Source organism: Rhipicephalus microplus, chromosome 7 (genome assembly GCF_043290135.1).
Source record: "Rhipicephalus microplus isolate Deutch F79 chromosome 7, USDA_Rmic, whole genome shotgun sequence".
Taxonomy (NCBI): Eukaryota; Metazoa; Arthropoda; class Arachnida; order Ixodida; family Ixodidae; genus Rhipicephalus; species Rhipicephalus microplus.
This window is the reverse complement of record NC_134706.1, coordinates 30,693,207-30,716,902: the sequence shown is the minus strand read 5'-3', so window position 1 is coordinate 30,716,902 and position 23,696 is coordinate 30,693,207. Positions and strand designations below refer to the sequence as shown.

General features: G+C 48.1%; 1 protein-coding gene across 1 annotated transcript in view; it reads right to left on the bottom strand.

The window, feature by feature from the left end:
- The window catches only part of LOC119179303 (receptor-type guanylate cyclase Gyc76C), a 410,240-nt gene that overhangs the window by 240,190 nt on the left and 146,354 nt on the right, over nucleotides 1-23,696 (bottom strand). Inside the window, exons 2-3 of the mRNA XM_075868918.1 lie at nucleotides 2,494-2,873; nucleotides 1,175-1,570 (exon numbers count right to left, since the gene is read on the bottom strand). Coding sequence (XP_075725033.1) covers nucleotides 1,175-1,570; nucleotides 2,494-2,850 — 753 coding nt within the window. The 5' untranslated portion in view covers nucleotides 2,851-2,873. The remainder of the gene's footprint in view (nucleotides 1-1,174; nucleotides 1,571-2,493; nucleotides 2,874-23,696) is intronic.

Below are 23,696 nucleotides of genomic sequence, written 5' to 3'. Positions count from 1 at the left end.
AGTTCGAAGAAAGAACACTCGTTTTGTCTAGTGTGTGTTGCGAATCTTGTGTGTTTTGCGCTTCCGAGTGACATCATGGAGCAACGCTCTGCGCACGGTGTCGTGCAGGAAAGACGAACAGTCATTATACGTTTGGTGCAGCTCTCCTGCGAGCGCCACATTTTCCTTCCAGGATAATTATCATGAGGAAGCTGCCGCAACGATATGCGAAGTCGGAAGAGTGCACCGCGTTTTAAGAAGCAAGTCACTTATTATGCATAGAACGAAGACAATTACTGGCAACGATAGGTTAATTATAAGCAGTGATACGTGGCTATCATCGATGAACAACGCTGTATCCACTATTGAGCGCTCCGTGTGGGTCCTGGGAGGTGCGGGGGGAAAGGCCTTTGGGGAAAAGCTGCTGACCCTCTACAATTTTTTCCCGTTCCCCACGCCATCAGAGCAAAGGCATTCAAAGCACAGCGCGTAAGTTGATGGCCTCCCATCCCCCTGAACGAACTCATCTGTCGACTTTGTAATCTGTACGAAATATGGTCTAGCGATGGCGAGTCGCCACACCACGGATGGGCGTGCCCTTAGAGAGTGGGCAAAATGTGTAGTCACTGTAAGTTCGGAAAGAATCCCCTACTGAGGTACTACTGAGGTAATGACTTGTGACGGGCGCCGCGTCTTTGTCGCGTGCCTCACTGGTGTGTAAAGATTTGGCGAGGGGCCATTTTGAATGGGTCTCTGTCCTCCTCGTTAGTAGAGAGCGTTCATGTTTTGCCGCCGTCGGCAGCACCATGATCGCACCATCCGTATGGGGCGCGGTGCATTTCCTAGCCAACATTGTACGCAGATCAATGTTTTATGACAAGTGTTGGTAACCTAAACGGCCCGTGGAGCAACAATATGCGGCCCCTGTCGCGATGTCCGAACCCCGCTACTATCTCCCTTGTTCTTTTCTATATGTAGGCAAACATTGGCAGATTGGATGGCTTAGACAGGAAACGTGTCGGCTTCAGGTAGCTCGGCCCTCTGCTTCAAAAAGTTGTCAATCACTGTTCGAAACGAAGCATACGCATTGCCTGGCGAACAGAGACACAGGACCGCCATCGTGTTTGAGGATCGCCCAAGAAGAAGCAGGCGAGCACGGATGCAAAAAGAAAAAAAAACGCATGCGGTCACTTACGTATGAGATCATGGGCAGGTTGAGCGAGGCGGCGACCGCGGCCTCGACGTAGCAGGAGTCCTCGGGTCCGAAGAAGGCCTTGGCGCCCTTGTCCCGGCACTCGACCACGGCCCTGGTGCCCTGCAGCATTTCGCCCCGGGTGTCGTGGTAGATCATCTCCAGCCGGTGGCCCGGTATGGGCCGGTTCCGGTTGATCAGATCGATGGCGTACGTCATGGCGCCGGACACGACCAGACCCTGGCGGCGCAGGTTGTCCGTGCCGGCCACGTTGCTCAGGTAGGCGACGAGGAGAGGCTGGGGCTCCGCCGGCGCGGTGGTCGTCGAATTCGTCGTGCCGGTCGCGTTGTTCGCCGCCGCCTCCTCTGCGGCCGTCACCGAAGACTTCCACGAAGCGTGCTGGAACAGTGAAATTTGTCCCCCTTCAAGTTATAGTACTGACTCATTTCAATAACGATAAAACAGAGGTAATCTGGTGCAGCGAGAGGCACCCCAGTAGGAGGCGGAACGCCTTCCCTTGTTCAACGCTCAATTTACTATAACTCTTAACAAGTTACAGGCTGGTGCTGACATACAGGGCTTTTTCAGCTCTTCCGCCACATAAGTTTTAACACGACAATGTTATCACTCTCCCCCTCCCCAATATGTAGGGTAGCAAACTGGACGCATAGTCTAGTTAACCTCCCTACCTTTCCTACATTCCTTCTCTCTCTCTCTCTCTCTCTCTCTCTCTGTTATCACTGACGTAGTTCCGTCACGGAAATGCCTCTGTGAAAAAGAGATGACAAAGAAAAGAGAGGGTTCGTTCATTTTTGTGACTTGGGATGTGGATGAACTCGCCTGTGGCCAGTGATGAGTGACAGTTATGCGGCGGGGTGTGACGATATAAGGGCCCGGCACAACATTGTATGCGGAATAGTAATAGTTTATAGGACACCGGTATGTGCATTGTTGCGTCGTGCTGCGCGCGACTTTCTGGTAGCATGCCTGCGGTTCGCTATAAAGAGAAAATTAGCTCAATCTACTCTGTAAGAAATAAACCGGGCGGAACAATTGCCTGCGACTCTCGCGAGGCTAGATCAGCCACCATCATCATCATCATCACTGTACTTATGACGCGGTAATTTATGTGTGGCATCACTTCTAGAAAAAAGAGAGGGCAATTTCTAGATGACCTTGAGCATTACTTATAAGTTACAGACAGCGTGCTCCGCTATAATGTTTGGCTTACGTGTTCTAAGGAGCCTCGGCTATGAATCAGCAGAGTTGTCTGGTCATGCCCCAAAAAGTGTTGACGGGACCCTTTAATCCCTAATGCCTACCTGGTGTGCAGCGCCGCTTGGTCCATTCTCTACCGCGTTCTGCGTGACATCAGTGCCCCTTGTCGAATCCCGCGTCCCAGGTCCACCCGGGTCTTCGCGGGCTCGCGGGCTCTGGGACGGCATTTCGAGGGAATTATCGAGGTCATCGCTCGCTGTCCTAGCGGACGCGTTCACCGCCGTCGACGGAGACCACGGCGGTGAAGCAGGTGGAGGACTCGAGGACGCCGACGAGTCGTCGGTCGCGACGAGTGACACGCACGGAGCCAACAGTAGGAGCAGCAGCAGAGAAGGCAGTAGAAGCAGGAGGGGTACCGGGAGCCTGGACGGCGCCGCTGGTACCCCGCCGCCCGGTCCCATCGCACCGACTCCTGGTGGGGCTCCTGCGATCACCAAAGACCATAGCTTGACGTCAGATCAGCGGTCCTCTAACCGAAAGGGGGGGTGGGGTGGCTGCTGTCCGGGAATAATGACACTCACACGAAGGATGTCATTAAGAGTACAGTAGATTTGTTTATGGTAAAGTATCGGCTAACATATGAAGTCGCCGATTGTGATTGCGAAAGAGAAGATATAGAAAAGAAGGAAGGGCCAGGAGCTTAACCAGTTTAGGACAGCCAGTTTGCTTTCCTATACACATGGAAACAGGACGAGGGAAATTGAAAATGGAAGTAAAACGGAGGAAAAGATCGCACAGAACACGGCCTACACGGTCAGTCTTCACAGTCGGTCACTGTTGCGTGGTACGTGAGACAACGCCGACGTATAAATGCAAAGACTGTGTACTAAATTCGCGCCCGAAATTAAAAAAAAAGATGTAAATCTTGGCATTACATTGCATCTGCCTGATCGCCGACTCTTTCGCGACGTATGTATTGATGAAGTCGAGCTGTAGAAAACTGGTTGATGTTTATTCGCACCCCTTAGCGATATAAAAAAAGCTTTTATATAAAGTAAGAGGCATAACCGTTTTCTACAGTATTCGCTAGGAGAAACTGGGGCGCTGCAATCGTTCGGTCACCATGCGAACGATGGGCTTGACCAGCCTTCGTACCTACGGCTTCAAACACACCTGCGCCTTCGTTTCTTGCTGGGTTTCGGCTTTCGTTTCGGGGGAAAAAAAAGAATGACTTGTCGTGAACGCCGTGAGCTGATCTGAATTTGTGGCCCTAAAAGGGTGAGGGTGGAGAAGTGGAACTGCTGAACTTCTTTAATGACTACCAATACGCCAGCCTTTACAAGTCGAAAAGTCACACGTGCCCCGTCGCGGTGGTCTAGTGGTTAAGGTACTAGGCTGCCGACCCGCAGGTCGCGGGATCGAATGCCGGCTGCGGCTGCTGCATTGACGAAAGAGGCGGAAATGTTGTAGAGCCCATGTGCTCAGATTTGGGTGCACGTCAAAGAACCCCAGGTTGTCGAAATTTCCGGAGCCCACCACTAGGGCGTCTCTCATAATGATGTGGTGGTTTTCGGACATCAAACCACACATATAGATCAATGGATAAGCCACACGAAGTCGGCAGAAAGACGCCTATGAGCAAGTGCATGTGCTCTTTATCATTCGTATACCGGCCGAAGTGTCACGCGTTGCACGTTCCATAGGTAGTTGCATCATAATTTCTCTCTAGTGACTTATCATGAAACTCGGGGTGAATGAGAACCGCGGAGGACAAATTGATTTACTGAAAGACTGGTCCCGACGATACTAATATCTGGGGTAGCTTTTTCATTGTATGGAGGTCCCGCCTGCGGTTTACTACCTTGGAACCTCCTCCTGCATACTTGCTCACAATGTACATTTCTAATGCTAATAAAGAAACATTGATTGATTGACTGACTGACTGACTGTCTGATTGATTGATTGATTGATTGATTGATTGAAATGCGACCGCCACGGTCGCGACATTCGGGTCAGCAGCAGAGCACCGTTACTAGTGCTAAGACCAGTCGCGCGCTCCACGACATAAGCGCATTCAACGCAACACTCGATTCGCTGCGCACAATGAAGAGGAGATTACGTCAGCTAGTCATTAAAACGATAAAGGAGATGAGAAAAAGCACGGGAAACGAGCACTTGAACTGTAATCGCGTCTATAGCTCGTTTGCAGTGGTGTCGCTAAGCTGAGCGATCCTTTTTTTTCTCCTGTTTTTAGTAGTTGTATTGTCCAAAGTGCTCGATAAACACCGCGCGTTTTTGAAGACGTCAATTCTGCCCACGGTTTTTTTTTTTCAACCTTTGTTTAAGATACGATAGTCTTTCTTGGAATACTTCAACGCAGAAATATTGGTCCGTCCGTCCGTCCGTCCGTCAGTCTGCCTGCCCGTCGGTCGGTCGGTCGGTCTATGGTTCAATCGATCCTTCAAAAGCAAATATTACAGGTATGTGAGGTGCGAAATCAATACGTATTATGTGATGTGTCCTTTACTAGAAAATACATAGTTACGGGATTCTAAAGACTCCAGTCTTTCTTACGCAGCACTGAAAATGCGACGCTAAGTACGAAACAGCTCTCTGCCGACTAAATGTAGCTGTCGCCTGCATGCAAGCGGGCCTGGGTTCTGTACGTAGAGTTCATATTACCTCTATGGTTCCGCACAAGCTCCTGTTGCCCGACATTACTGCCAGCTGGCGCCTATACCTCACGCAGCGCCTCCAGACAGAAGACTGTACCGTCTTTTGACGACATTTTCAGCGAAGTGCGCAGCTACTCGGCTTTTTTTTTTCTTCTGGAAATTATGACCTGGCGTGAGAGAGGGATGGGTCGTTAGATGGTTGAGTGCATGCCCTACTGAAACGCACCGTATGAAATCTTGCGGAAAAAAATATGGACTCTACACAATTTCCTTATAAATTATACGGAATAAATATGGACTTTTATGGAAGCATAGGAAGTTGTATGGCATATACGGAAAACTTTTTAGAGAAAATATGGAAGCATACGGAAATCACGTAGGACATACGGAAAGTTCCTTATAAAATATATAGAACGATACGGAAGTCATGTATATACAGAAAATTACTTACGGAAAATAAGAAAAGATGTGGAAATATAGAATGCTTTGTGGAGTGTACGGAAACTATAACCATCTGTGCCGAGTACTTGGGCGGTGATCAAGCGCGAGCCGGTCAATTACCACGATCATTTCCCATCTGCGACACACGGCAAACCTCGGCCTTAACTGCAGTTCTGCCGTCAAAACAGCCCCCGCATCGAGCTGTTCGTTCACGAACAAGATCCATCCACTCGTTAGAGCTATATGACGGTAGAGAAGTAGACACTTACTTACACACCGGAGGCGACGATGGCCGCTAGGGGGCAGCCCCTTCGGCAAACGAAGACATCAACCCGTTCGCGTCCAGCTCTTCTCGATGGTGTTTGATGCGTCTATGGCTCAACTAAACCCTCTTAGGTAACACGGTTAGCCACTGATGCGTAGTTTAACCAAACCTATAGCTTACAGCTCTGTTAAGGGCGCGAGCGAGCTGGTTTTGTATGCAGGCATACGTCTTCGCGTGCACGTGCCTCCGAACATGAGGAAGCATCGGCAACGTTTGTGCGCTGCGCCTTCTCGTCGCTTATCGGTCCATTATTGAATCTCTCGGACGACCCGCGAAACACCCCACTTCGCACTCGAAGTCTATATTTCAACACTCACCGGTGGGAGACTATAGAAATACCTCGGCGGGAGAGGAACGGAGGCATGGGAAGCCGGTGGGCCGCACGGCTAACACGAATCAATGTTTCATACCTTCGACAAGGCCAAATGCAAGCAGCTGAAGAGAGTGCGCTGAGAGGAGGAGGAGGAGGTGCACGGGAGAAGGAGAGCGTAAAATGAAGCGGTAAGAAGGGGGTAAGGGTGCACCCGCGAAGAAATAATCGAACGCTCCCTATACGAGCGTCGAGTAGGCCAGAGTGGGCTTTGATACAGTTCCTTTATTTAGCATACATCCGCCAGTTTTCCCCGGGCGTTCGATATACGCTCATCGAGGGAGTCACGCGAAACTCCTTGGATAGAGCGGGTCTTCGAACACGCGTTCGCATATTTAAGAAGTTTCCGACTTGAAGTGAAGTCTGTCGACTTACTTGTGTGCACTCCATTTTTTAAACGCTCTCACAGGCAAGCGGAGAACTTTGCACAGTTCGGCGCGTCGTAAATACCGTGATAACGCTCAATAATTTACTAACGCTTGTTGACGGGCAAACTGTTTCGCATTGCTCAAAGAAGTTCGGAGGAAAAAGGGGGGTCTCGACAGACTCATTGGTGCTGTTATACTCACTTGCAACATAAGGGGAAAAAAAAGGTCCGCTCACATAACTGCAATAAGGTAACAGGTGGACGAGGTAAAATTGATGCATGTTGTCGAAAGTAGGCCGCGTTTCGGTCTGATACGCTACAGATGTCGTAGAAAGATGATAGTCTTCTGTATGGAGGCACTGCGCTGCTTGACGTAACAATATACCATGCGCGGTTAAAGCGAGCAGGGGAAGAACACTAACATGTACTTCATGAGATTACACCAAGCATAAAATTAAAAAAAAACAAATATCTTTAAATGCACTACATAATACCTATACACTAATTTACCTAAGACATGTGAGCACCGCCATCTTGGGCAGGTGCGTCGGTGTTTCCTTGTTTTTGCATGTATAGCGACGTGGATTAAAAGGCCATGAAACGTCGTATGCACTTACTCAACCATTTTCATGCGTGTGCATCTACCGTAACACTGTTCCTTTTGTTCTTAAAATTGAAGACACAAAGGTTAACCGCCAAACATGGCAGCACTGAAACCCATCCGTGAAGTAGTCTATAGCCAGCTTTTTTTTTCAGTGTCCTTTGCCGTCAAAAGGCAGCCACAATCAGCGCTAACCACTTGAGGAAAACGTTGTCCCAAACGAACCGGTTGAAACAACGCATTCGTGTATTTGTTTGAAGGGAAGTAATTACTGAATGGAGTCGTGCTTCGACAGTGCACGGGGCATGTTTTTTTTTTTTTTTTTTTGCTCAAGAGCATCTGCAAACAAAGGTTTCGATAACGCGTCTCGAAGTAAATCACCCACGCCAGCAATTTCAGTAAGCGATACGCAACACTACAAAACGGTGTACGATCCAGCGCTGAGCTAGCAACTTAAGTCTCACTGCTGACGTTTACACTAAAACACGCGTGTCAGCACTCGTATACTTGCGTTTTCGAATGAAAAGAACTTGTGTTTCTGCGCAGTTTAAAGTCAGCGACAAATGGCACGGAATCTCATACGAATTCGCTTGAAACAGGTAGAAGGCGCAAGAACCGCCCTCTTCTTCTGAGTTTGCCGACTTTATCTATCGAACAAAACGTGGTTTCACATTGCCACAAATAACGGAAGTATCGGAAGCTTTCTGAGTACATTCGCGAACTGCTGGGATGTCCACAGTCATCCCAAAACTAGCGGTCTCTTATACTTCCGACGCCGACTGTACGTACTCAGCCATAAATTTGTCGCGTTCGAATCCGCCAGTACTGTACATAATGTGGTATCATTCAAGATTAATGAGCCCGTTTTACTCTTGGTAAATGCGCTGAAGTTAACGTCATCCACGGGACAAAAAGTGTCGCTGATGTTTTAAACACATTTGGCTTTTGTAATATAGTGGACTAAAATATTGCATAGTTCTGCTTTTTTTAATGATATTGCGTGCTCTTACTGCGCCTCGCACATTCAGCGAAAGCGCAGTGTAGAACATATGTAGCCGAAACTATACTAAAACCACTAACGCCATCTAGTGATATTAATTCCAAGATGGATGGATGGATGGATTGATATAGCTGTACCCTTTAGATCGGGCGGTGGCTAACGCCACCAAGCCGTAATACTTAGTGACCATTGGGTTAAGACATATTCACACAACGCCATCTAGTGAGCATTTCTAAAAAAACTACCTAGAAGGGGCTACTACAGCGTACTACGAGGGAAAGCGCCACACCCTGTGGAGTTTCGCCCCTAAAAAAACGCGCGTTCGCCTCGTCCGGCTACGTTTTTCAAGCCCTCATGTCGCAGCGCCCCTCCACTGAACTGCAGCCGGCGCGTGAACTAAAGCCGAACATTATCTGGACGCGCTCTCCGTCGCAGCGGGCGGAGAGTGTCGAGATGTGAATGATTTCTCTTACGTCGCGCTGTCGGGCCTGTTCGAACCCCGAGTCGGCGAGGGACACTCACTGGTCAGTCGACGTCCGCGAAAACAAACGTTTCGTTCCCACCCGCGTCGCCAAAGATAGCTTCAAGCGCAACACAACACAGCGGAGCCGCGGTGTCTACAGCCTCGTGACGCGCCCAAGGTTGACACTCGTGCCACGTCGGAGTCAGGACAGCGACGCTATACGCTTAATCGTTGCGGAATGCCAAGCACGCAGCCACGGACGCAAACATCGGGGTCACCAAACAACACCGCGACCGATAAACCTCTCTTGTCGATGTTTCAGGGCTGTCGAAGAGGAGTGCTGACCGACGGCCATGAGACGCGAGGGGGCGCGACGACCGAAATCGTCGTTGTACTTGTTCGGTGCTAAAGCCTGAAAGACCGCCAAAAAATAAATAAAACAAGACATTCTCGGACCTTGGAGTGAGAAGCATCAGCGACGCAACAAGGCAGTTTCTTTCTTGTCGGCAGACTTCTTAGCATGTGCTGACGTCGAGTTAACAGGAATGTACACGTTAGGCAACATTGCTGATAGCGACCTCTCGCGCAGCAGAACCAGACCGAAAGCACAAAGAGATAGTATTGTAGTGACCTATCAGCAGCAGCAGCATGACCGCGTCCACTAATGGGCGAAGGCCTCTCCCATCATCAGCCGATCAACCCGATCTTGTGTTTTGTGCTGCCACGCTATATCCACGAACTTTTAAACCTCGTCGGCCCACCTAGCTTTCCGTCTCCCGCTAGTGCGTTAGCCTTCTCCGGTAATACGATCTGTTACCCTTAATGACCAGCGGTTATCCTGCCTACGCGCTACGAGTCCGGCCAATGTGCACTTGTTTTTCTCGATTTCAACTACGATATCCTGAACCCCAGTCTTTTCCCTGGCCGACACTGCTCTCATCTTCACTTAAGGTTACACCTATCATATTACTTTCCATGGCCCGCTGCGTCGTTCCTCAATCTAAGGTGAACCCTCTTGGAAAGCCTCCATACCCTTCCGTCAAGAGACACTTCGTATATTAGGTGGCCCATTTTTTCTTAACACAATTTCTCCGCCATCTTTCAGCAGGTCCGTTGTTACCATATAATCACTAGCAGCTTTACGCCTCTGCATTCCTTCCAGGACTTTCATTTCTTCTCCTGTCATTACTGGTAGGACGTCGAATTCCTCTGGGCTATTATTGCTTCTTACGATATCATCCTGGTTCTTTCGGATTTTATACAGCTTTCCGTAGAACTCCTCCACCACCTCAATTATCCTATCCATATTGGTTATGACATTGCCTTGCTCGTTCATTATTGCATACATCCGGTTTTTGCCTATGCACAAGTTTGCCTTCGCGGCTTTTAGACTTCTACCGCTTTTTTTTTTTTACAGCCTCATCGAGTCTCTACTTGTTATACCTTGTGTTGTTGGCTACCTCAAGCCAATTGATCAACTTTGAACGTTCCCCCAGTTCTCATTGAAGTGAAGCTTTCAAAACACATCTAGTGTCCTAACAAGCCTTGCTTGTTTGCCGGTGTAAAGCATTGTCAGTGAGATCGTTGTCAACCCTCAGTACGCTTACTGAAAAACCAAGGCTGAGATATATCATCAGGCGTGAAAACTGACACTCTGCGTCACCGTCTACACGAGGGACGAAAAAAAAAATCACACGCAAGTGATAACGTCACTCTATATGACGTCATCATGACACCAGTTTTTTTTTATTGATATGTGGGGTTTAACGTCCGAAAACCACTATACGATTATGAGAGACGAGGTAGCGCAGGGCTCCGGAAATTTCGACCACCTGGGGTTCTTTAACGTGCACCACAACCTGAGCACACGGGCCTACAACATTTCCGCCTCCATCGGAAATGCAGCCGCCGCAGCCGGGATTCAATCCCGCGCCCTGCGGGTCAGCAGCCGAGTACCTTAGCCACTAGACCACCGCGGCGGGGCACCAGTTTTTTTTTTAACACTCTCGCTCTTGTAAAAATCCACGTTTCTCAATAATGTACCTGCTTAAAATGATGTACTTTTCTGTCAATTTGTATGTGAAATTTAACTGTCTTTATGTTGTTTTTTCTCGACGAGATCCCCGATCACATCGAAATAATGTGACAAGCTTAGCCACTGTTCCTAACGGTTTTTGTCATACAGTATGCGCAAACAAGAGAGACATCTAGATTGTCCATGAAGTTTTTCTCGTGTGTGATAAATATCGACAGGTATTATTTCACTACAGGAAAGAGTGCCCCATTTCACTAAGCCTGTATATCTTTTGGAGGCCTCGGCTGGATGAAAAAAAAAAAACTTCATCGAGTGTCCCGGAGAGTAACAGCACATGTAAGGCCAAAAATACTTATCTTGTGCACATCAACTGGTAGTGTTCCTAGTTACCGCACCGAATGGTTGTAGTAACGCACGTCGCCATAGATTATGTGGCAACTATGTAGGGTTTGTTCAGTGCGTGTTCGCCTGTTAACTGTTGGCACTTGGGTACAGTTAAATATTTGATTGATTATAGGAAGTTCGTGTTTACAAAATTAGCAATCTCATAATTCCTCAAACCAAACAAAAATACCCGATTTCAATTTGGCACGATAAATTGACTATGACCAGTTAGTGGTTTTCAAATAACAGAATTCACTGCGGTGCAACACATCCGATAAATAGATGAATATGTTTACCTATTCCAGATATCAGCAATGATTTTGAGCAGTTACAGCAATGCGTTGCAGACGTTGCGATCGTTGCATACTCTCCTTTTTGACCTTTGACCACTTTTTTTTCCCGACGTGGTGTAAGGAGATGTTAACGCACCACTATGGCACCAGCTACTCTCTATATCCCTTACAGAACTGCCTTACATAAGGCACGTAGGGATCAGGTCTCCAAGCGCAACAAGTACAACGCACGTGCAGAATACAATTTAGCATAACGTGCAGTTAGGACAAGAAATTTCAAAACCTACTTAGCTAACACATTTATGTGCCCATACGCCGATGTTAATGAATCGAAGAGCCACCTTTACGTATGCTCTTCTATTTTTTTTTGTATAATGAATTTTTAATGACGCAATACGCGACTATATAGCTAAAAAATCCTTTATCAATCTAAACCTATCCAAATTTTCACTTATTTTAGCGTCGCTTTAGCGCTACAAACGCACGTCGACAAGTTCATTACGCAGATAAACGCCCACACACGCAAGTCGAGCACTCTTCTCGAAGAATGCACAGGCCAAAGAATGTGCTCGGCCAAACAAACGTCCTTTCTTTGATTTGACATTTTTCTTGGTCTTCCTCTCGAGTCTCGTTGTACACCGCCGAGGAGCACTCGAAAACCTGAAGTCTTATCCTCCACCACGTGCCAGAGCCAGGAGTGAACGACGTCATGGAGAGGTCTACAATTGGTCGACCACGGGACCAAGGAGTCTCTCGGGGTCACCCGCAATCACGCTGCCGATGCGGCTCCGGCGGAAGAAAAGCGCCGAATTTCGCCCGATAAGTGCGCTTCGTTAAGCCGAACGACCGACTCCAGACTGAGAGGGGAGGACAACGTTAATGCACCGCCTGTTGATACGTAAACAACAAAAGCAACAGACAAACAAACATTTTCTTTGCACTTCGCTTTGTTTTGTTCTTTTAGATGCTAGCGAACCTCAACTGAGCCGACGTTCTTATGATTGTCTTGAGCGCTTTCTCTTTCACATATCTCGAGAAAGTGACCGCCCCCACCCCTTCTTTGTTGATATGTCAACAACAGGGACAACAACCAAACAAACATGTTCTTTTCGTTTAGTTGCTGTTGGAAGCAAGCGAACCTTAACTGAGTTGAGGTTCCGAACTGATTGTCTCAAGGGTTTACCACTGCACTAACCACGATAAAAAAATTAAGGCCCCTAAAGGGACACCAAGGATGACCAATCATTAATCTAAACTGATAAAGAATTTTATCCTTAGTAAATTTCGCTAACTCTCTCTCACTCACCTAAAGTTCCCACATTCGCATATGCCGTATTGCCCTCGCAATTACATTTGGTACACCGCTCATGTGCTTCAGGAGTCGTTAGGGGGCCTGAACTTCGACTAGCTGCACATTTTGCGTTTGTTTCTTTATTTATTACCGCCACCCCAACACATCTCGTGGAGAAGTAAAACTTCATTTCATTAGCCGATTGATTGATTGACAAGTGATTGTTTGATTGAACTTACGAAAATCTTCATCGTCGTTAATTGAACAATCGTTGACCCAAGCGCACGTGGTATCAAAACACGCTGTTCTATCGTCCACCTCCGTGGTAAGGTATAGTTACGCTCCTGATCCGAAGGTCGCAGGTTCGATTCCTGGCGCAGCGACCGAATTTCGTGGGGGGAGCGAAGTTCTAGAGACTCGAGTACTGCGACGACGTCAGGGAACGTTCAGTAACATCAGATGCTCGAAATTTTACGAGCCCTGAATACTGCGTGGCTCGTAATCATAACGGTGTTTAGGAACATGAAAACCCCAACAGTTATAATAACATGAGAGACGGGAAATGTCACTGCCCCCCCCCCCCCCACCGCCTTATTGGTATGTCAACAAAGACAACGGTCAAACAAGGACCTTCGTTCCTTTCGTGTTTAGAACAAGCTAGGGAACCTCAATTGAGCTGTCCCTCCGAATTAGCTAAACAGTCAAGATAACAACAAAAATAAACAATGTTATTGAGAACTACAATGATGCCAAGTAAGTTATACGATATATTATTACAAGTAAATCTAATGTAAGCGTGAAGAAAGGAAAGTGGATGAAAAGGTAACTTGCCGCTTGCTTCACATTTGGATAACAATTACGTTCAACAACACCCCCTATACTTTCCCTCACATCATTGTCTGTTAGTTCTTGTTATACAGTGCTTTGTTATATAGTGTTAGTTTTTGATATATATAATTTTGTATAGTCTGCAATTATCTATCCTGAGTATCTTTTCTTTCAATCACTGGGTCTAAACAAAGGTCAACACCCTTAAAAGTACGCCAAAGATGAACATTCGAGCGGTGTTAGCCGTTAAAGAACTTTGCCAAAAGTATTACTGTCGTTCATTCAACGATCGATCAACAAAACCGGGAGTACGACGAAATCTCGTCCAGTCGGGATTAAAAATCGATGGGGAAAAAATAGAAAGACGCCGGTGAAGGTAAAAATACATTTCACAGTTGACATTTTAGTTAGTGTTCATTCGGTCCTGATCGAGGCTCCCGTGTGATAACCGAGACGTCAAAGTAAGTACACTCACTGGTCGGTGTCATTATTATACTGCCGTTCAACTGACCACCCGACTAGCTTAACAAATGAGCAAGATATCCAAACACTCCAGAGGAAAAATCTCAAAGGGTAAAGTTGATCGTCTTCTTAGTTAATCAGAGAAATAAACAAAAAGAGATTGCTCTGGCGTCAGCCGATCAACATTTCCGAAAAATAAGAAAATGCCATTGGCCACAACAAGATTTCATTAATGAGTTTCCGCACTAAGTCGTGGTGACGTGGTATATTTTGACGTGTTGTGCCAGAGCCTCCTTGTTTTTTTTTTCTTCTTACCGGTATAATTGAATTACACCGTGTTTTTAAGGGACACACTGACTCGGCGCAGTAAACTGAGTCCTGACATTTTTACCTTACGTCACAGAGGCGTAGCCACGTTGGGATTCGGCAGCACAATAAAGAAAAAAAACCACGATCGAGACTATGAGGTTAATCGTGTTTTCTTTTGACTTCGTGACGGCCAGAGTTTCACATAAAAGAAAAATTCGCGATCCCAAGTATACCTCGCGAAGCGGTCTGTTAAAAAAAAACATTCTAGGCCCATGGTAGCACCTCTAGTGCGTTAGACTACAAAAGCGCTACTGACGTTCTTACGGGCCACGGGCTTGAACGAAACGTTGTAAGTTGTGCAGTGCGTGTGAGAGACTTTATGTGTTATGTGACTGTTAAGCGTGTATGTAACTGTATGTGTTGTGTGTTTATCATTCTATACATCATCGTCACCACCCGGCAATTGGAGTAGCCTGTCAGGTGAAAAACCAGGCAAACCTCTCCAGCTTCCCATTAATATAATTTCTCTCTCTCTCTCTCTCTCTCTCTCTCTCTCTCTCTCTCTCTTACGCGAAGCATGCGGATGCAAGGTTAATGTGTTTTCTGTTTTTTTCTTGTAATGAGCGAGACTGTATGAAGCGGCGCGCCATATATGCAAAAAAAAAAAGAAGAACAATTGGGGGACCCTTAAGCTTCGCCTTTAAGAGAGGAACACGATAGCCGCTAGATGGACTGTAGTTGTCCATTTTCAGAGCTCTTTGAAAGTTTCTGTGTGTTTTTAGCGGCGATGGCTGCACTATCCCGGCCTTTTTCGACGTAGTTTGATGGCCTCCCACACGAGCCTACAAATCGCCGATCGGGCTCGTTTTCGTCGTTACACCTGTCGAACAAAATTGCGTTGAGGAGACTCCTTCCAGTACATGGCATTTATGTAGTGTTTTAGGGGCGACGCTCCTTATAGCGCGGCTTGTGCGTCCCTCGTTGTAGTGCGTAACCACCGGTGGCACATACCCAAAAGAGCCGTAGTTATAGAACGTTCGCTAGATGGCGGCACTTGTATATGATGATTACATGATGAAAAGACGTGAGATGACTGTACTTGTAGTGTCCACAAGATAGACGGGCGCATGGATGAACATACACCTGAACGGACGGACGGACGGACGGACGGACAGACAGACAGACAGACAGACAGACAGACAGACAGACAGACAGACAGACAGACAGACAGACAGACAGACAGACAGACAGACAGACAGACAGACAGACAGACAGACAGGCGGGCAGACAGACGGGCAGACAGACGGACAGACAGACAGAGGGACGGCCGCACGTACAGACGCGCGGAAGGAGGGACAGGAAGACAGGCAAATGAATGAACAGACGGAAGAACGGACGTACGGATGGACGCTCCGACAGTCACACGGATGGACGGACACACGGACAGGTGCACGGAAAAACCCATGAACAGACGGAAGCAAGAATGAATGGACAAACGGACTGACGAACTCTTCTCCTCACCAATCATCAGTCACTCCTTGGATATTGTGTTTTTTCCCAAAGCAGCTGCAAGTAAGATCGTGGTTCTGTGGTAGGGCACCTACTTGCCACGCGAACAGCCCGGTTTGATCCTCCGTAAGACAGAAAATTTTATTTTTTTATTCTATTTGCTTCTTTCTCGATTTTTCGCTCATAACCAACGGTGCCGACGGTGGAATTTCTGCGACACGAGCTCTCACCGCTATCGTGTTAATACACGCATACGTTAAGCAGCTGCATATGTTTTATATTAGCAGTTTGCAGTTGCGTAACTATGTCAACAGTAACACGAGTATTAACAATACCGGAAGCGGTAAGCTGATATATCAACCACAGCGGATGGCACCCAACTGCAGTTGACGTTAACCCGGCAAGGCGGCTTTATCATAAGAGTACATATGTAATGTTGGTTGTTAGGTTAAGTTAGGTTAATGTTGGTGTTATGTTAGATTGTTCGCCGACGATTGCGCCATATACCGCAACATTAAAGGTTTTAATGATCATTCCTCTCTCCAAAATGACCTTGACCTAACCTTCCCATGGTGCGAAACTTGGTAGATGTCCCTTAACGCCTCTATATGCAAGTTAATCTCGTTCACCCGAAACCATACCAATTCAGCATTTCACTATAATATTAATAACGCCGTTGTTTCAGCTACACCATCTTACAGATATTCAGGCGTTCACCTTACATCGGATCTATCCTGGACTACGCATATAGCAGCTGTCTCATCGAAAGCCTCTCAATCTCTCGGATATCTCCGCAGAAACTTGCGCAACGCTCCTTCTAACGTACGCGCATTATCATATATTACTTATGTTCACCCACAGCTAGAGTGGGCATCATTCACATGGGCACCATATCAAGATTACCTGGTACGTATGTTGGAAGCCGTCCAGAATAGGGCAGCGAGATTCATCTGCGGAAACTACGACTATCATTCAAGGATTACCCTAAAATAAAACAAGACCTTGCATTTTCAGTCACTGAAAAAACGCCGAAACATCGCTCTTTTATGTCTGTTTCATAGGTACATTTATAATAACGAAATTCACTGTTTGCAACTTCATTCTACTGCGCGCACTTCCCGGCACATTCACAATGCACGTAGTTTCATGCGCATTCAAGGTCACACGCAGGCATTTAACTTATCATCACTACCTCGAGCCGTTGCATGTTGGAACGATCTTCCGGATCATGTTGTATCCCTTCCTAACCGTGAAACTTTTCGTGGTAACCTGATTTCGTTGCACTCTAATATTGTATAACGCTGTTGCAGCTTGGTTTTTGTAATCTTATATATATATATATATATATATATATATATATATATATATATATATATATATATATATATATATATATATATATATATATATATATATATATAAAATAAGGGAGAGAAGTGTATACCTAAGGGCTCGTATTTCCGTGTTTTAACACAATAATTATGAGATATAACAGACAGTAATGCCAAGGAATGTACAGGGGAAGTTATTAGAATCAATGGAATGTAAATAAGAAGAAAGAAGAAAGAAAAGTGGATGAAAAAATTACCAGTAATTTTTTCATCCACTTTTTTTTCTTCTTTCTTCTTATTTACATTCCATTGGTTCTAATAACTTCCCCTGTACATTCCTTGGCATTACTGTCTGTTCTGTTATATATATATATATATATATATATATATATATATATATATATATATATATATATATATATATATATATATACATATATTTAATGAACTTGCAGATAGCACATTTGAAAAGGAAAGTGTATTTACTAACGTTTCGGCCGTGCCACGGCCGAAACATAGTAAATACAATTTCCTTTTCAAATGTGCTATCTGCAAGTTCATTCAATATAGAAAATACCCGGACCTGTCGTGTCTTCCCTTCAAGTTATATATATATATATATATATATATATATATATATATATATATATATATATATATATATATATATATATTCTACTGCTTTTTTTCTTTATTGTTATTTCATTTGTATACTGATGCCCCCTTACTCAGTGCCTTTCAGTGGGCAGGTATTTCGAATGAATAAATAAATAAATAAGTAATGTTTATAAAAACTAAATTTTTTTTCTGCCAGTACTGCAACGGGAATCGACGTAGCCCAAACTTTGGTGTTTACTTGGAAAGTATTTCCGAGACCTGGTGTGCCTCGGTGGTAAAACACTTGATTGCGACGCAGAACGCTGACGTTCCATTCCTGCGGGGAAAGTAACATTTATTCTTAGCATTCGATCGGCCAACGCCGCCTTTTTCAGCGCTTTCGTAGCGCTGAAGCGTTAAGATTACCCATGTGCTCGCGCCCTTCCTGGGTGGATATAAAGTGTGTATCACCTGTGGCACATACCCGCATTCCAGTGGCACATACCAGCCTCCGCGGGTACGTGTCAGTGTTTCTTGGGAAAGTTTTTGACGACGTACGCGACGAGATTGCGACATTGTTAATATTGCTACCTGTAGGCTGCCACAAACCATAGTGCGAATGCGCGTGTGCGCCCGACGAAGAAGATGAGGCTCGCTGGCTGCTCGAGCTCGGAGCCAGACTGGCCAGTGCTGCAACCGCTCTTGCAAATATATTTTTCGAATATATTCGCAATACTTTGTCTCGTTACTCACGTAACATATTTGGTGGAGGTGGAACGATCCCCGTCCTCACCACGCAGCTCCGCAGTGGCCGCATCCTCCAGCTTCCCGCCATGGCTTCCAGTGACAACGCGTCCGCTTCATCTGCGGCTTCTCCGACAACCTTTGTCGCCGTCCAAACACCACGTGATCCCGGGACATTTTCTGCGCAACCTGGCCTCGACGTCGACAAATGGCTTCGCCTTTATGAACGGGTCAGTCAAACTCACCGTTGGGACCCTACCATGATGCTCGCTAATGTTCTCTTCTACTTGGACGGAACCCCGCGTGTCTGGTACGAGACAAATGAGTCCGAACTCACCAGCTGGGACACGTTCAAGGAGAAGCTACGTGACATCTTTGGGGACCCGACCGGTCGCCACGCAGCTGCACGACAGGAGCTGGCTACCCGTGTCCAGTCGCCAACTGAATCGTATGTGTCATACATCCAAGAAGTTCTCGCTCTTTGCCGAAAAGTGGACGAGGCGATGTCTGAGGCTGAAAAGGTTGGACACGTTTTGAAGGGGATCGCGGACGACGCCTTCAATTTGCTGGTGTACACTAACGTCTCGACCATCGACCGTGTAATTCAAGAATGCCGCCGTTTCGAAACAGCAAAAAGCCGTCGGGTGCGCCCTCCTTTTTCTCGGTTGCCAAACACGGCGGCTACGTCCACCTGCTCCGATTCTACCGTCACACCGCCTTTTGAGCAGAGTGTAACGCGTATCGTTCGACGGGAACTTGAAGCAGCAAGTCCAGCGCCGCTTCAGCCCACTTCTTTCGAACATACGATACCGACAACCCCCGCGATCTCCGTTATTCAGGCGGTCGTACGACAAGAATTCGCCAACCGCGGGTTCCCTGATGCTTGCCCCATCTCTTGCCCCTCCTCCAGACCAATTCCCATTAATGCACCTCGACGTGACCCATTTGTTGCTCCACGATCTCGCAACCCGGCGGAATGGCGAACTCCTGACGACAAACCGATCTGCTTCCGGTGCCACCGCGTTGGACATGTCTCCCGCTACTGCCGTGCCTCCTGGACGCCGCCACATAGGAGCCAGTTTTTCGCACCTTATAGCCCATATGAAGATCTTCGCCGGTATCCGTCCAGCCGTACCGCCCCTGCTTTCGACACGTCTAACAGCCGCCTTCCTGCTCGTTCTCCGTCCCCTCAACGCCGTCGTTCCCCGTCGCCCCAGCCACGCCGCCATCACTCGCCGCCTAACTTTTCATCGTACCCGACGGAAAACTAGACAGTGCAGCCCCTGGAGGTAGTGCTGCATCATCCCTGTCTGAACCAAACCCTCCATTGACGCTTCATACGAACAAAAATCTTGTCGATGTACACGTGGACGGTATTTCTCTGTCGGCACTAGTCGACACTGGCGCTCATGTGTCCATAATCAGCGTTCATCTTTGCCGCCGCTTAAGAAAAGTACTCACGCCCCCTGCTACCGAAGCTGTACGTGTGGCCGATGGCGGCACTGTTCCTGTCATTGGCATGTGTACGGCTCGCATACGCATCGCCGACCGTTACATCCCTGTTCTATTCACGGTGCTCCAGAACTGTCCTCATGACCTCATCTTAGGGATGGACTTCCTGTCGACCCATTCTGCTCTGATCGACTGTTCCGCTGGTACTCTTTGCTTAGACCTTCCTCTTCAGCCGGATATTCACCCTGAACCTCAACACGGCCTTTCTGCCACAGACTTCCTCCGCTTACCGCCTAAAGCCCTCACATTCACCGAATTCGCCACGACCTCACCCGTATTGGATGGGAATTACATCGTCACGCCGATTCCTGATGTCCTACTGGCACGTGACGTCACCGTCCCTCACTGCATCGTAACTGTAGCCTCCAACCGGACCCGTCTACCCGTCATAAATTTCGGCTTCACAAAGCAAGTCCTCCCTGAAGGCATCCTAATTGCCACGTTGCGGTCCTTAGCCGATGATCACGTCACCACTTTCGCAGCAGCCGACGCATGCCCCAATTTTCCTTGTCGCCCACTCGATGCCACATGCCTCGACATGTCAATACGTCCCATGATCGACCCTGACCTTCCCCCAGCGCAATCAGCCGCTCTCGCACGCCTTCTAGCTTCCTACCGTGACATCTTCGACCTTGACGACCGCCCACTCGGCCAAACTTCTCTTGTAAAGCACCGCATCAACACCGGTGATGCTGCTCCCATTCACCGTCGACCGTATCGCGTGTCCGCGTCGGAGCGCCAGATTATTCAAGCTGAAGTGAATAAGATGTTAACTAAAGGCATTATTGAGCCCTCATCAAGCCCATGGGCGTCACCCGTCGTCCTGGTTAAAAAGAAGGACAACACATGGCGTTTTTGCATCGATTACCGGCATCTAAATCGAATCACCAAAAAGGACGTGTATCCTTTACCACGTATTGATGACGCCCTCGATTGTCTCCACGGCGCACGCTACTTTTCATCCATCGACCTTCGTTCTGGTTATTGGCAGATTGCCGTAGACGAGAAAGACCAAGAAAAGACCGCCTTCATCACTCCAGATGGCCTATACCAATTCAAGGTTATGCCCTTCGGTCTATGCAATGCCCCCGCCACGTTCGAACGTATGATGGACTCTCTGCTACACGGGTTCAAATGGTCAACATGCCTGTGTTACCTAGACGACGTCCTCGTATTTGCACCTACGTTTGAGACCCACCTTGAGCGTCTGTCGGCCATTCTCGACGTCTTCCGCAAAGCTGGCCTCCAGTTGAACTCCTCGAAGTGTCACTTCGGCCGCCGACAGATTACCGTGCTGGGCCACCTTGTCGATGCTTCTGGTGTGAGACCGGACCCTGAGAAAATTCGTGCCGTCACGAGTTTCCCAGTACCCCAATCCGCCAAAGATGTCCGGAGCTTTGTGGGACTTTGCTCCTACTTTAGGCGGTTCGTGAAAGATTTTGCGGCAATCGCCCAACCACTTACCGATCTTTTGAAGAAAGGCGTTCCATTTTCGTGGGGGTCCACTCAAGCTGCCGCCTTCTCTCACCTCATAACACTTTTGACGACGCCCCCTATCCTCGCCCACTTTGACCCATCTGCCCGAACTGAGGTCCGAACTGATGCCAGTGGTCACGGTATCGGAGCCGTTCTCGCCCAATGCCAACAGGGACACGACCGCGTTATCGCGTATGCTAGCCGCCTCCTTACACCTGCAGAGCGTAACTATTCGATCACAGAGCGAGAATGCCTTGCTCTTGTCTGGGCGGTCTCAAAATTCCGTCCATATTTATATGGCACTCACTTTTCCGTCGTCACCGACCACCACGCGCTCTGCTGGCTTTCATCCTTAAGAGATCCTACAGGTCGACTTGGTCGCTGGGCTCTGCGACTGCAAGAATACACCTTTTCTGTGATATACAAGTCTGGACGCCTGCACCAGGACGCCGATTGCCTTTCTCGCTATCCAGTTGACCCATCGGCCACCATACCTGACAACGACGCCTGCGTGTGCTCCGTTTCTCAACTGAACCACATAGCCGACGAGCAACGCCGTGATGCAACCCTACGAGCTATCATTGAGCGCCTCGACTCCTCCCCATCGAACCGATCCTATCGCTCGTTCGTACTCCAGAATGGCACATTATACCGGCATAACTTCCATCCAGACGGCCCATCTCTGCTGCTTGCCATACCCAAACACCTCCGCTTGGCTGTACTCCACGAACTTCATGACGTTCCTACTGCCGGTCACCTGGGTGTGTCCCGCACATACGACCGGATTCGCCGTCGCTTCTATTGGCCAGGTCTGGCACGGTCCGTCAGAAGATACGTCGCGGCGTGTGAGGAATGTCAGCGCCGCAAAACACCATCGACGCTTCCGGCTGGGCGCCTTCAACCACTCGATATTTCTACTGAACCTTTCTTTCGCGTCGGCTTGGACTTACTCGGCCCTTTTCCTCTGTCTTCTGCTGGCAACAGGTGGATAGCTGTGGCCACAGACTACGCCACACGCTACGCAATCACACGCGCCCTTCCAACAAGTTGCGCCACTGACGTCGCCGATTTTCTTCTACACGACGTGATCTTGCAACATGGTGCTCCACGCCAGCTGCTCACGGACCGAGGCCGCACATTTCTATCGAAAGTCATAGCGGACATCCTACGCTCTTGTGCAACACGCCACAAGCTCACTACGTCGTACCATCCGCAAACAAATGGCCTCACAGAACGCCTGAACCGAACCCTAACTGACATGCTTGCAAAGTACGTTTCCTCAGATCACTCTGACTGGGACATCGCTTTACCATACGTGACATTTGCCTACAATTCTTCGCGCCACGACACGGCTGGTTACTCCCCTTTTTTCTTGCTGTTCGGCCGCGAACCCACATTACCCCTCGATACGACGATTCCGTTACCAGCAGCTCCAACTTCACAATATGCTCTGGACGCCATCAGCCGGGCCGCCCACGCACGCGAAACCGCTCGTGCTCGCCTTCTGACCTCCCAAGCAAACGAACGGCGTCGGTACGACCAACGACACCGCGATGTGCACTTTTCGCCCGGTTCGTTGGTTCTGCTGTGGTCTCCGACCAGGCACGTTGGCCTGTCTGACAAGCTGCTCTCTCGGTACACAGGGCCCTACAGAGTGCTTCGTGAGGTGACTCCCGTCACTTATGAAATCACTCCTGCTGCCTCGCCGTCTTCATCCACCCCTAGGGCCAGCGACATCGTACACGTCGCACGCCTGAAGCAGTACCACTCGCCCAATGATCTTGACATCTAGATGCGCCGAGACGGCGCCTTTGCCGACGGGGGTTATGCTACCTGTAGGCTGCCACAAACCATAGTGCGAATGCGCGTGTGCGCCCGACGAAGAAGATGAGGCTCGCTGGCTGCTCGAGCTCGGAGCCAGACTGGCCAGTGCTGCAACCGCTCTTGCAAATATATTTTTCGAATATATTCGCAATACTTTGTCTCGTTACTCACGTAACAATATCATGACGGGCGCGTCTTATTCGTCAAGCTATCTTACCTTACCGTATAGTAATTTTGGCGTACCCCAAGTGAAGGCGGTGATCATGAGAGCACATAGGCGGGCGGGCGGGCGGACGGACGGACGGACGGACAGACAGACAGACAGACAGACAGACAGACAGACAGACAGACAGACAGACAGACAGACAGACAGACAGACAGACAGACAGACAGACAGACAGACAGACAGACAGACAGACAGACAGACAGACAGGCAGACAGACAGGCAGACAGACAGACAGACAGACAGA